The sequence below is a fragment of the Canis lupus genome, chromosome 11 (assembly GCF_011100685.1).
Source record: "Canis lupus familiaris isolate Mischka breed German Shepherd chromosome 11, alternate assembly UU_Cfam_GSD_1.0, whole genome shotgun sequence".
NCBI classification, from domain to species: Eukaryota; Metazoa; Chordata; class Mammalia; order Carnivora; family Canidae; genus Canis; species Canis lupus.
In genome coordinates, this window is record NC_049232.1 from 22735622 (window position 1) to 22750362 (window position 14741).

The following is a 14741-nucleotide window of genomic DNA, read 5'->3' on the forward strand; positions in this document are numbered from 1 at the left end:
TTATCAATTTTATGAAATCTTCCCTTTCCAACTTCACTAAGAGCTCTATCAATAAAATGATACATGGTTTTTGTTGTTCTCCTTCCCTGTTCTCTGAATATTTAGTGAATTAAATAACTATCATATTATCTACTTTTTGATCCAGTGCTCAATTTTACACTCATTATTAAGGCCACAGTCATTTTTTCACAGTTAATTTGTGGATTAGGGATCCCTGGGTGGCGCAGCGGTTTGGCGCCTGCCTTTGGCCCAGGGCGCGATCCTGGAGACTCGGGATCGAATCCCACGTCGGGCTCCCGGTGCATGGAGCCTGCTTCTCCCTCTGCCTCTCTCTCTCTCTCTCTCTCTCTGTGTGACTATCATAAATAAATAAATAAAAAATATTAAAAAAAAAATTTGTGGATTAACTTGTTTTTAAACTCTATGCCTAAAAATATATAATTAAAAAACAAAACAGAACTTTAAGTCTACTTGATTCATAGTCTTTGCAAGTGAAAGTAAGGTTACAGGTATTTATCACAGGTATTTATAAGTTAGGCTTCTGTTCTAATAATTTTGTCACTTTAACATTTACTTTTTTGAACAGTATTATGACATAACTTTATATACTGGATGGTATGTATTAAGTGAGTTACAGAGTCAATATTAAGTATTAATGTCTTTCAGGTAGTCTTTCTTTTTCTTTTTTCTTTTTTTTTTTTTTTTTTTAAGATTTTTATTTATTCATGAGAGACACACACAGAGAGAGAAATACAGGCAGAGGGAGAAGCAGGCTCCATGCAGGGAGTCCCCCTCGATCCCGGGACTCCAGGATCATGCCCTGGGCCAAAGGCAGGTGCTAAACTGCTGAGCCACCCAGGGATCCCCTCAGGTAGTCTTTCTTAAAGAAACCACAGTAAATTATCTTTCAAATTGTTCTAAAGCTTTCTATAAATGTATCAGTATGTGCCCTGTTTTTTTTGGAATTATTCTACAGTCTTTATATCAGATACTGTTGAGGTTTCTCTGAGTAGAAAATAACTGGTTAATAAATCGAGAGTTACCAGCAAAGTGTAAGACTATATAACCTGTCCACTGAATAAAGATTAAAAGTACACTTTTAAAACCTGAAAGAAACTGAAGTTATCTGAACAAGGTAATGGTAACTATTTATAGCCTAAGCAGTATTTGGTTGGATAGACCTCAATCATGTTATAATCCCTGAGACAGTAACTTTAATTCCTCTAGCTGGAGAAGGGTGTACTAATTGATAAGATAGGAGTATTATTTCAAGATCTATATATACTCCCAGGGAGTGGAGTGTATCAGCTATGATTTATTATAGTATTTGAAGACTAGGTCAAATCATAATTTATTCACCAAAAAACCCCACCAAAAAACAAAAAGTTTTTGGTTAGTGCCTATGAAGTGGTATCACTTGATAATGTAATATGTTGTATGTGGGAATATACTTACTGGGATGTAACGTGGGGACATGTTGTCCAAGTCTGTCATCTTTTAGCATGTGTAGCAATGTTGTTTTTCCTGCATTATCCAATCCAAGAAATACCAATTTACCAGTTTTCTTATATAATCCTGTAGAGTAAGAGCTATGATTAGTCAAAATTCTGACAGAGATTATCCAAACAAAAGACTTTGAATAAAAGAATAACTTAACATTTACAGTTAGATATTTAGATACCTTTCCTAATTATTCTAGATTTTTTAATAAAGAAACACCTTTTGAACTTTAAGATTTTATAAATTGCTTGAAAAAGTCTGGATTTCTATTCTAGTTTTAGTTTTGAAGAGTTATTCTATATCATGATTTGCTAATTCACATCGTTTTATTTTTTTATCTTTTTTTTTTTTTTTTACATCATTTTAAAACTAAATTTCGTCCCAGTCACTAAATGTGTTACCTAAACTTGTCTGCAAAACCACAATGCTGATTCCCTTTACAATTTAGGGATAAATATCAATGTCCTCTACTAGAGAAACACTGATAAAATACTTGACCTCATGTATTTATGAAGCTAGACCAAAAGGAAAATTAAGGAGATTTTCCATAGGCAAAAAATAAATTAAGCAGTTTTGACAATAAAAATCATAGTGAGTTTTTTCAATAAAATGCTTAGGTCATTGTCAAATTTCCCTGAGAATACAGTTAAACTATTCACGGGATTGCATAAAACTAAAGCAGCAACAAAGAAACCAAGCACATAATTTTGGATGTATCAAGCAAGTACTGGTACAGGAAGTGACAGAAAAAAAGAACACTGACCAATATAGTAGTTTGGAATTTCCTGTGAAATTCCAAGTTGAGCTTTATTTTATTTTTTTAAAGATTTTATTTATTCATGAGAGACACAGAAAGAGAGAGGCAGAGACACAGGCAGAGGGAGAAGCAGGCTCCTCAAGAGGAGCCTGACGCAGGACTCGATCCCAGGACCCTGGGATAACACCCTGAGTCGAAGGCAGACACTCAACCACTAGCCACCCAGGCATCCCTATTTTCTTTTTAAAGGCTTTTTTTCAGAGCAGTTTTAGGTTTACAACAAAACTGACAGGATGGTACAGAGATTTCCAAAATACCTCTTGTCCCCACACATATATAGCCTCCCCCTTATCAACATCACTCACAAAAATGGTACATTTTTAACCAGCAATGAATCTACACTGATACATCATAATCGCTCAGTTACCTTAAGGCTCACTTGGTTTGTATATTCTGTATTTTGACACACATATAAGGACATAAATCCATCATTATAATTATCATACAAAGTATTTTCATTGCCCTAAAAATCCTGTATGCTCCGCCTATTCTTCCCACCCTGTCCCCACTCCCCAGCATCCACTCATCTTTTTACTGTCTCCATATTTCTGCCTTTTTGCCTTGTCAGAATGTCATATAGTTGTAATCAGACAGTATGTAGCCTTGTAAGATTGGCTTCTTTCACTTAGTAATATGCATTTAAGCTTCCTCCATGTCTTTTCATGGCTTGATAGCTCATTTCTTTTTAGTGCTAAGTAATGCTCCACTGTCTGGATGAACCAGTTTATTTATCCATTCACCTACTGAAGGATATCTTGGTTCCTTCCAAGTTTTGTCAATTATAAATGAAGCTGCTATAAAACATCAATATGCAGGTTCATGTGTGGACCTACCAAGGAGCACACCTGCTGGATTATATGGTGAGAGTATGTCTAGTTTTGTAAAAAATCCCCCAATCTTCCAAAGTGTCTGTACCATTTTGCATTCCCAGCAGTGAATGAACATTCTGCTGCTCCACATCCTTGTCAGTTTCTGGTGTTGTCAACATCTAGCTTTTGAAAATTCTTTTTTTTTTTTTAACTTTATTTATTCATGAGACATACACAGAGAGAGAGAGAGAGAATGAGAGAGAGAGGCAGAGGGAGAGGGAGAAGCAGGCTCCATGCAGGGAGCCCGACGTGGGACTCGATCCCGGGTCTCCAGGATCATGCCCTGGGCTGAAGGCGGCACTAAACCGCTGAGCCACCCGGGCTGCCCTAGCTTTTGAAAAGAGGTATGTGAGGGCAACCTGGGTGGCTCAGTGGTTTAGCGCCGCCTTCAGCCCAGGGTGTAATCCTGGAGACCCAGGATCAAGTCCCATGTCGGGTTCCCAGCATGAAGACTGCTTTTCCCTCTGCCTGTGTCTCTGCCTCTCTCTGTCTGTGCCTCTCATGAATAAATAAATAAAATCTTTAAAAAAAAAAAAAAAAAGGTATGTGGTAATACTGAACTTTATGTTTCATGTGTTTAATTGTCAACACCCATGGAATTACATGAGGACTGGGACATAATAGCAAGCCCAAAATATATTTACTCAATCAATGAATGAACTTTTAAAGATTTTAGGTGTTGTAATTCAGGCTACCTATTTTTTAATAAGTTCATGCCAAAATAAAACCTAATTCTTTATCCACATTGAACCTTAAGAAGTAAATTGTAGGATGTCCTAATCTTTTGATCACCCAGTGACCAAGAGTTTTGATCCTAAGGGCAGGATTGTTTTCCATATTTACTTGAGCTGGGATACTACATTTCTTATTTAATCATGAATTGTGACTAATAATTTTTTATACATTTCTTTTTAAGATTTTATTTATTTATTTGAGAGAGAAAGAGCACAACCAGGGGGAGCAGCAGAGGGAGAGGGAAAAGCATGCTCCCTGCTAAGTAGGTGGCTACATGTGGGGTTCAATCCTAGGACCCTGCAATTATGACCTGAGCTGAAGGCAGACACTTAACTGACTGAGCCATCCAGGTGCCCTGACATTTCTATTTCTTAAAACGTTTCTACACAGATTGTTTTCAACCAGTGCAATCACAATCAATCTTGTTATCCTTTTAAGTAGTAAAAGTGCACTAGATAAGATTCCAAAAGGAACACCTAGAACGTTTAAACTTTAATCTTTCAAGTGAGTTGGACTAAATTCTTATTTTGTGATAGGCACTGTTAAGCAAACTGCTACACATTATTTAATCTTGAAAATAATTCTTTGAAGTAAACATTATTATCTTCTTTTTTACAGATGGAAACAAAGGCTCAGAGTTAAACTTGCTCAAATGCTGAAGTTAGATCTGAGATTTAAAACCATGCCTGATGCCAAAGCTTTGGTTTATTTAATTTCTCTACACTGCCTCCTAGTATTAGTCCTATTAACCTTTTGCTCCTGCTTAGGCGGCAATTTATTTTGCTCTTTCAACATAGTTTAGCATAGATTAGTATTTCTATAAACTGAGATATAGATACCAACTTGTTACAACTAAGGTTATCCCAGTATAATGAAATTGAAAATGTTTATTTCTGACTCAATTGTTGCAAATATGTAACAAAATATCTCGATCTGATTAAAAAATATATATATTTTAAAGATTTTATTTATTTATTTATTCATGAGAGAGCCCGATGTGGGACTCAAACCTGGGACTCCAGGATCACGCCCTGGGCCAAAGGCAGGTGCTAAACCGCTGAGCCACCCAGGTGTCCCTGGTCTGATAAAAATATTAAAGAATTCTTGAGGAGGTAGTGTAGAGAGATCTGATATTTGACCCGTGGTAGAGTGACAGTATAAAATGTGAGGAATTTTTGATAGACACACACACAGAGAGAGAGAGTCTCTGCCTCTCTCTCTATGTCTATCATAAATAAATAAAATATTTAAAAAATAAATAAATAAAAAAAAATGTGAGGAATTTTAAAAAGGAAAAAAAAGAAACCTTGTTTTTTAAAAAATGTGCAAACATTGAGGTCCAAATAAGATATAAAAATAGATCGACAAAATTTGATCTTACATTTTTATCCTTTTAATATGTAGTAATCAAACAAAATGTGTATTTTCCAAGCAAAATTTATTTCCTTTGTTAAGATGTTGTGGAAAAAGAACTATTTATATAGGAGATAATAATTCCTTAGTATGGTTGTGGCCAGTTAGGAATTATGTTGACAACTCTGTAATTATATGAAATGCTTCTCTTTGTTCTAGTTCAAGATGATGATTACATGGAGACTAAACTTAGGGCATGATTTGAAAATAGGAGACTGGAAATATCTTCATTAATTACTACAATAATAAAATTGTGTACGTTGTAACATAAAAGTTAATCAAAAGCTTGTTTCATTGGAAAATGTGAGAAGAGTGTTAAGAGAATGAGATGCTAAGATTTTTCCTTTTTAAAATCTATAAAGAAAACAAAATCTATAAAGAGAGGAAAATCTCTAGTCAGAATTGCTGGGTATACAAGTCTCATTTAGAAGATGATATGCTGGGCAGCCGGGGTGGCTCAGCGGTTTAGTGCCGCCTTCAGCCCAGGCTGTGATCCTGGAGACCTGGGATCGAGTCCCACATCAGGCTCCCTGCATGGAGCCTGTTTCTCCCTCTGCCTGTGTCTCCGTGTCTCTGCCTCTCTCTCTCTCTCTCTGTCTCTCATGAATAAATAAAATCTTTAAAAAAAAAAAAAAAAGAAGATGATATGCTGCCAGTTATGATATGCAAGGCACTTTATGGAAGTGCGTTTTATAATAACAAAAATAGTGCAGAGAATCCTGCGAGGATTAAATGAGATAAAGTATCTAAAAGCACTTAGGTAAACTGGCTAATCAAAGGTAGCTATTCCTGTAAATAATATTCCTATCAACAACCTTAAGGTGTAGGAATTATTTTTAATTTACAGATAAGGAAACAAAGCTAAGGCGGAGAAAGTAATGTACCCAAGATTACATAATTAAAAGGGATACAACGAGTAACTGAACACATTTGTATGATTTCTTTTTTTTTTTTTCTTTTTCATTTGTATGATTTCAAAGCCCACATTTGCAACTACTGGGTTCTATATAAAGAAGCTTCAGACAAATAAGCACTTTTATTTAAGTAGGAATAAATGGGATAACAGTAGAGAAAAAAGGGCCAACATTACCTAAAAACTGTAGAACACTGCTGAAACCACTGTAAATCCAGTCAAATATGAAGGACATATCCAAATCTTACAGGGTCTGGAAAAGAAAGAGTTTTGAATTCAGTAGTCAACATTAAACACCTACAATATTAAACATGAACTCTGAGTAAAAAATCCTACAACAACCTTACTATAAGTAGTTAGCCATTTTTAACCAGGGTGTTCTAATCGGACATAGATTGATGCATAAAAAACAAAATGCCATTAAAATACAAACTAGTGGGGTGCCTGGCTGGCTTGGTTGGTAGAAGATGTGACTCTTGACCTTAGGGTTCTGAGTTCAATCCTCATGTTGGGTGTGGAGCTTACATAAAAAAAGAAAAGAAAGACAAAAAAGTAAAAGATCTCTTTCCATTTTTAAGAAAACAAACTAAAATAATTTTTTTAATTAAAAAAAAAAAAAAGGAACTAGAGACCATTCTTTGCCAGTCAGAGTAGCAAACACGAAAATTAATTGTAACAGCCAGAACTGGAAAAGATGTGGTAAGAGAAGCAGTTAGTGGCAGTATAAATTGGTACAAATCTTTTTAACAATTAATTCAGCAGTAACATGTTAGTTATACTGTTTGACCCAAGAATTTTACTTTTAAGTTAATTAATTAATTTTACGTAAGCTCCACGCCCACTGTGGAGCCTAATGTGGGGCTTTAACTCACAACCCTGAGATCCATGCCTGAGCTGAGATGAGGAGTCGGGTGGCCCCCAAGAATCTACTTTTAGAAATTCTCCTAAATAGGGACATTGTTATGTATAAAGATGTTATTCAAAGCATTATGTAGGAAAAATTTTGGAAATAATCTGTATTCAACAGTAAGTTAAATGAAATCTATGTGATCAACCTATAACAGATTTACCAAAACCTTAGAATAGGGGAAGAAGTGCAAAGAGCTGTAAAAAGAAGTTTATGATAATGAAGTAAGTTTCTGGGTCTAATTATACCTATGTGGAGTAAAAACCTTTTCTGTTTCTTTCTGTTACTTTTGGTCTTTTGTAGCAAAATGGTACCAGGTAAATTTCTGGGTTTGTAAACTTTCTGGACCTTTTTCAAATTTTAACTATATTACTGAATGTTAAAAACCATTTTTCTTAAATCACAGTAGAAAATGCAGAGTATAATTCAGTTTAGCATTTACTTGATATGTGCTTGATAACTAATAAAGCTAATATGGAAAAAAGAGGGAAAAAATCCTCGAGAAATGAAAAATCACATATACAAAAATACACTTTCAGATCAACAAAGTTCATTTTCTAGAGCTAAATAGAACCCAGGCCCAAAAATTGAGCCTAAACAAGTCCAAACAATTTCAGAGGTTCTTCTCTCTTTGACATTCTTTAGACAAAGTGTGACATACAACACTGCTTTCTTTAACCACCTCTCTGTCAGGGGGCTGCCAATTTTGATCCAGACAGGCCCACCAAACTCAGAATTGCTAGAGGATAAGGTGTTAAGAGATTACATTGCCTTGAGACTGAGAAACAAAAGAGACAACCTACCTGCAGTTTTAGGAGGCTTAGAAGTATTTACTAGGGGATTCCCTGGATCCAGGCAATAGCCTCACCTCTCTTCCATCCCCTTACATGAACTAGCAAGAGCAAAATTTTGCTCTTGGAACCAGTCCATTCCTGACTGAGAATGACTCACAAATTATGAAGTTTCATGTGTTAGTATCACAAGAATGAGAACTAGAAGAGACACATGTATATGGAAGAATCCAGTACCTCAGAAGTTCTTATTTTACTTAAGTTGAAAATTATAACTCATTCTATTATTATTCTAGGTCATGTAGAAATTGAAACATGTAGTCACAGAAAATATATACAAGTGGCTTTTCTGAAGATTTTTAGGTAAGATACAGGTTTTTCAAAGAGAATCATAATTTTTACTGTAGATAATCAAATAAAGTACTGGTATACTGAGACATTTTACTTAATTCAATAATGATTACCAAGTTCATATTATGTCCAAGGTCCTGAGCTAGACACCATAGGGGATTAAAACATTGATGATAAACATGGCTCTTTCTCTTGAAAAGGTTATAGTCTAGGAGTAAGTTAGCTACACAAATGTAATTCAACAAAAATGTTAAAACGGAGTATGATAAAAAAAAAACTGAGTATGATGATATTATCTAGGATGGTAATAACTTACCCTATAGAATTAGAATTTCAAAAAAAAAAAAGAATTAGAATTTCAAAACTTATACAAACACAAAGAAAAAGAACTACTCATGTTGTAAATCAGAAGCTATTAGGGGATTAATGATCATAACAGCATGAAATCAGAATAAGAAGAAGTAAAGCAGTAGGAAGGGGGATGGTATGCTCACAAATGTACATTATGCTCTGTATAGAAAAAGAGAAAAACAGACTTCCTTGTCTCTACATCCAGAGTCCATTACCACAGTTCTACAGAGGCAACAAACTGTAGCTAAGGAAACATTTTTTGGATGATGTTCAGCCTGAATCTTGAAGATTCAATAAGAGTTTGCTAAGTAGCTGTTGTACTTTGTGCAGAGGTGTGAAACTAAGTGGGGACAGCAAAAAGTCAGGTACTGTGAAATGATGGGACAGTTTAAGGGACTGCAAACTTCGAGTCAGTCCACAGGTGCTCACAAGGGAGGCAATGAGTCAGAATGAAAAACCAATCTGAGACTAAATTTAGGCGTTTGGTCTTCATGCTTGCTACCTATAACATATAGACATAAGAAACAATACTGAATCAGTCTTTTGATTTAATAAAGCAAAAATTAGCATCTACCCCTATGAGCATTATGATTTGTCAAGAGGTTGAAAACAAGAGCTATGGAACCAGGACTTTACCACTTATTATCTACCTTAGGCAAATTACTTCAATTTCCTTACCTGTAAACTGGGGATAACAGTAGCTCCCTGAGATGGCTGTGAAGATTAAATCCATTACTAGACAAAACACTTAACATCTGACATGGAGGAAGCATTCGATGTTAGCTGCTGTTATTTCTTCTACCATGTAGCCTACATGACTAGGTACTTTGTGTATGTCACACTAAACACACTAACAACCTTTCTTTCTTTTTTTAAAAATATTTTATTGGGCAGCCGGGTAGCTCAGCGGTTTAGCGCCGCCCTGAGCCCAGGGTGTGATCCTGGAGGTCCGCCATCGAGTCCCACGTCAGGCTCCCTGCATGGAGCCTGCTTCTCCCTCTGCCTGTGTCTCTGCCTCTCTCTCTCTCTCTCTCTTTTTGTATGTCTCTCATGAGTAAATAAAAAAAAAAAAAAAAAAGAATTAAAAAGATTTCATTTATTTCAGAGAAAGATAAGAGCATGAGTGGAGAGAGGGGCAGATGAGGAGGGAGGAGACTCTCCACTGAGCAGGCAGCCCAATGTGGGGCCTGATCTCAGGACCCTGAGATCACGATCTGAGCAGAAGGCAGATGCTTAACCATTTGAGCCACCCAGGTACCCCCAAACAACCTTTCAAAGTGAATACCTTATTATTAATTTTTTTCTAAGTAGGCTCCATGCCCATTGTGGGTCCTGAAATCAAGAGTTGAGTGCTTTAGTGGCTCTACTGAATCACATGCTTTACTGACTGGGCCCCAAAGTAAATAAATACATTACTGTTCCCATTTTACAGAAGGAACTGAAGTTAAAGTAACTAAAACTGAAGCATTAGTTATTGGCACATCTAAATTCAAACTTGAGTCTTTCTGACTTCCAGGTCCATTCCCTTTCTCTTACATTGTAGTAACTTTATAACAAACAGTTTTAAAGGCTTACATTTGTTTATTTTTATTTTTTTAATTTTTTAAAGGTTTTATTTATTTATTCAAGAGAGACAGAGAGAGAGAGAGAGAGAGAGAGAGAGGCAGAGACACAGGCAGACGGAGAAGCAGGCTCCATGCAGGGAGCCTGACATGGGACTCGATCCTGGGTCTCCAGGATCAGGCCCTGGGCTGAAGACGGCGCTAAACCGCTGAGCCACCTGGGCTGCCTTTAAATTTGTTTAAATGGTTACATACTATTTTTTGAATCACTCCAGCTTATAACTCTGACATGTAATTCCTCCTTCTCTCTCACATCCCACATCCAGTTAGTTATTCCCCAGCTCTATCAATTTCTGCAGTCTCAAGCTTTCTTTAATTCCTATAGGAGCTACTTAATGAAGAACCTTAAATCACATTCCCCAACATCTTAACCTCAAATTTTGTTTGTACCAGTCTGTAGACCCTCTTCAGAGTGGTTTCATGAAAATGTCATCTAGAGTTGACTTGTTGCATAGTCAGGGTGACTATAACTCCTGGCCTGCTGGGGATGGTCTCAGCAAAGTTATTTCAGTACAATTATTAATAGTGCTTCCTTTCACTCTTGAAAGCATGCTGATTAGGTGTGACATTATATGGCCACCCTATACCTGTGGATAGAGCCAAGGGAGCTGAGAAATGATTCCAATTCCTGGTCTAGTATTCCAGAACTTCCACTGTGTACCTCTGGCCCCTTTATGAGCTTAAATCTTTTCCACTTGTAGCTTTCCCTGGTTCAAAGTAAACCACTTGCCATTCACTACTGGTGACCTATACATTACCACCTTACAATCTCTGTCCATTCTCCTTCCCAACCAACATCAGAATTTCTGCCACCAACTCTGCCTAAAGGCCTCCTGCTTTAAGCACCAGTCAAATGGTATGGAAGAAAGGAGTTTTCACTTGAGATGGTTGTTAAGGGACACAGAAGGGTGGGAGAACCAACAGAACCCAGCAAGGATAGAAGAATTAGAAGAGGGGCATTTGTGTGGCTCTGTTGGTTAAGTGTCTTCCTTCAGTTTAGGTCATAATCCCGGGGTCCTTGGATCAATCCCCGTATCAGGCTCCCTGCTCAGCAAGGAGTTTGCTTCTCCCTTTCTGCCCTTCCATCCACTTGTGCTCTCCCTCAAATCAAAAAAAAAAAAAAAAAAAAGAACTAGAAGAGACAGTGGCAAAGTGGAAAGAAGTTCTCCATCAAGTACTACTGCAGAGTTGTCACAGCTTGCTTAGTGACAAGGAGATAACTGCTGAGAGCATGAGCAGCCCACAGCAGAGCAGTAGTCCAGGAGAGACTAAAGCCAGTACTACTTAAAGCACAGCAGAGCTAGGTCTTGAGGAGTCATTAACTATGTGACCTTGGAACAAGCTAGTTTCTTTAGCAAACTCTCTCAGGGTGTTGTAAAGATTAAATGAGATAAAATGCACAAAATAAGTACTTAATACCTGGTTGCTATTATTATGGAGAAGTGAATAGGACAGAAGGTCAATAGGTGGAGATAGTAAGGCAAGATTCCTCTTTCAAAGAGTCTGAAATGGTATGACGGAGGGGATTTTCTTCCTAAGGAAGGCTAAATATGTTGGTAAGAAGGAGCTAGCGGAAACGGAGAGGTTAAAGATGAGAAAGAAAGGGAAGGAAGGAATTAAGCAAAAGGGGGAAAGTCTCAAGAGAAGCCAGGGCTGAGAACATCTCCTCTAAGAATGGAACGAAGGAGGTCAGGGGAATGTACAGTGGAGGTATCAGGAATCAGACTCTAGAAGTGAAGAAGGGGTACAGAGAATTTTCGGAGGAGCAGAGTGAGGATCTGAATAGCTATAGCTATTGTGGGGAAAAGATCAAGTTAAAAGACTGCTAAAAAGAGGCAAGTGCTTGGCTAGGGCTGAAAAACATTCATAGCACTGCCCATCTGCACTGCATGGATTTCCAACCTCCCCTTCTCCCTGCCACCCTCACCTCCCAGGGAGGATCTGCTTCACAGCACATGGAATGAATAGGGATTAGGAATGAAAAAAGACAAGGGGAACAGGAATTTGAGAGTACTAGTGAGAGGCTGAAGTGATTTGATCAAAAATTCAGGCTGTGTAAAAAAGGTATAAAGGCAGCTAGTATGTGGGGATAAACTGGGGAGCAAAGGTAGGCTTCTCACAGAAGAGAATAGGGGGAAAAATCTTATTGAAAAGCAACTATAGACAGTCATAGAAAAGTGAAAGGCGAGCAGAATTGTGTCAGCAAACTGGAGAATGTAAGGTTCAAAAATTCAAGAGGATCAGGTCTGGGTAGTGACAATTCCAAGGCCTGGGTCTGGCACAGAGAGCTGAAGGAAACTGGAGTGAAAGGGGAAGCCAGGCTATATGGTCTACTGTCCAAGTTGACAGCAGAATTACCTAGAAGAATGGAGGGCTAGAGGAAGCAACACTGAATCAAGTGACAAAGTCCTCATTGGAAGGGTACCTAGCTGGTTTATTCAGGGGAGAATGTGATTCTTGATCTCGGAGTTATAAGTTTGAATCTCACATTGGGGATAGAATTTACTTAAAAAAAAAAAGTCCTCACTGAAGATGATTTTTAGGAGGTGAGAGCTGTGAGACTGAAGGAGTGGAATGGGTGAGCCTTGAAGAAAAAAAGATTTTTTGCATAAAGATGTCCACATTTGCTGTTATAAAATTTGTCCCTAGAAAAATAATTCAATAACATATACAGAGAAACTTTATTTAGAATATAATGAGATATTTATATTTCTATAAAGCCATGGTTTCTAAGAATCTTAGAACAAGGTGGGAAGCATTAATCATTTTAATGTAGAAGTAAAAATGCCCAACTAAGAATAAAAGTTACATAGCCACAAACAGATATCCGAGCCCTGAGAACAGGTTACACAACATCATGAATACACTATTAGACATGTGAAAAGCAAAGGTCAAGAATAAGGAAACATATACACGTCAGCAGATTTATTTATTGCATGAACAACAAACAGGAAAAGTGCCTATGCAGATTAGAAAAGTGATCTACTCCTGTAACATGAAAATCAGTACAAAAGATTATAATGGAGCAGAACCTCTCAGATGACAAATAACTTCTTAAAGTCTTCTTCCATTAAACTTTCAAATGAAAGTTTAAGTTTATATGAAATTCCATTACATGAAATGTCCTGAACATGTAAGTTGTCAGTTAGTGGTTGTCAGACACGGGAGGTAAGGGGAACTGGGAGTGACTTCTAATAGGTACTGGGTTTCTTTCTGGGTGACGAAAATGTTCTGGAATAGAAAGTGGTGATGGTTGCATAACATTGTGAATATACCAAAAACACTGAATTGTATACTTTAAGAGGATAAATTTTATGAAATGTGAACTATCTTTCAAGAAAGCTATTATTAAAATATAAATAAAAATAAAAGCTCCAATAACCTAAAAAGGCAAATATAATACCAGAGTAGCACTGTAGAAATAATACATTATTAACTTCAGGAAGCAAAGGGTGGTAGAGCTATGGGGAAAGTAAGTACTTATCCTAAGAATTTAAAAATCTCGATCTAGGGACGCCTGGGTGGCTCAGCGGTTGAGTATCTGCCTTTGGCTCAGGGAGTGATCCCAGGATTTGGGACCAAGTCCCACATCGGGCTCCGTGCACGGAGACTGCTTCTCTCTCTGCCTCTCTGTGTCTCATGAATAAATAAATAAAATCTTAAAAAAAAAAAAATTTGGATTTAGGGATGCCTGGGTAGCTCAGTGGCAGAGCGTCTGCCTTCAGCTCGGGTGGTGATCTCAGGACCTAGGATCGAGTTCTGCATGGGGCTCCCTGCGTGGAGCCTGCTTCTCCCTCTATGTCTTTGCCTCTCTCTTTGTGTCTCTCATGAATAAATAAATATAATCTTTTAAAAAAGTGAAAATAAAAAACCTTAAAAAAATGAAAATCTGGATTTAATATGCATCTTTTGAGGTACTATTACTCTGGGAAAACTAATCTTTCTGAGCTCCAATTTCTTCTTACTTATAATGGGAATACTATCGGCCTCACAGTTTTAAGATTGATCAATTATGATAATGTACCTGAAGACATTTTGAATACTACACAATATAAGGTGGCATTCCAACTAAATTGAAATTCAAACCCCAAACTTTATTTATATAAAATTCGAATAGTACTAGAAATACAATGCCAAGCTCTGCTTGACCATGTTTTATAAAATTTCAGCAAGGCCCTGTGCATTACTAAGGATGGAGAGTAACAATGTTGAATGTTTCAAGACAATTCTGCCTTATAAATACTCTTCAGTAGAACTGTTAGATTTTCTTTCTACAGCCCTTAAAGTTTTGAAACAGTGAATACAAAATACAAAACTCAAAAGAACATTTTTATGACTGAATGCATAGCAATCATAGTAATGGAGTTATACCTTTGGTTCATTTAATCAACAAAAAGTACAAACGCAAGTTTCTTTTGGGGAAAAGTGACATTCAATTGAAAGGTTTAAAAAAAAAAAGAAAGGTTAAATCT

General features: G+C 36.9%; 1 protein-coding gene and 1 long non-coding RNA gene across 4 annotated transcripts in view; one reads left to right on the forward strand and one right to left on the reverse strand.

Annotated features, from left to right (window-relative positions):
• Positions 1 to 14741, forward strand: part of LOC111098029 — a 32563-nt gene that overhangs the window by 17087 nt on the left and 735 nt on the right. Inside the window, exon 4 of one of the 3 annotated variants that reach the window (XR_005366690.1) lies at positions 8242 to 8308. This is a non-coding gene — a long non-coding RNA (uncharacterized LOC111098029). Of the gene's footprint in view, positions 1 to 4539; positions 5157 to 5493; positions 5767 to 8241; positions 8309 to 14741 lie in introns of those variants that run through there. The other 2 variants (XR_005366691.1, XR_005366689.1) reach the window with 2 other exon arrangements.
• SAR1B (secretion associated Ras related GTPase 1B) overlaps positions 1 to 14741 on the reverse strand; it is a 29745-nt gene that overhangs the window by 12541 nt on the left and 2463 nt on the right. Inside the window, exons 2-3 of the mRNA XM_038552196.1 lie at positions 6425 to 6500; positions 1456 to 1575 (exon numbers count right to left, since the gene is read on the reverse strand). Of these exons, the coding sequence (XP_038408124.1) occupies positions 1456 to 1575; positions 6425 to 6482 (178 nt within the window). The 5' untranslated portion in view covers positions 6483 to 6500. The remainder of the gene's footprint in view (positions 1 to 1455; positions 1576 to 6424; positions 6501 to 14741) is intronic.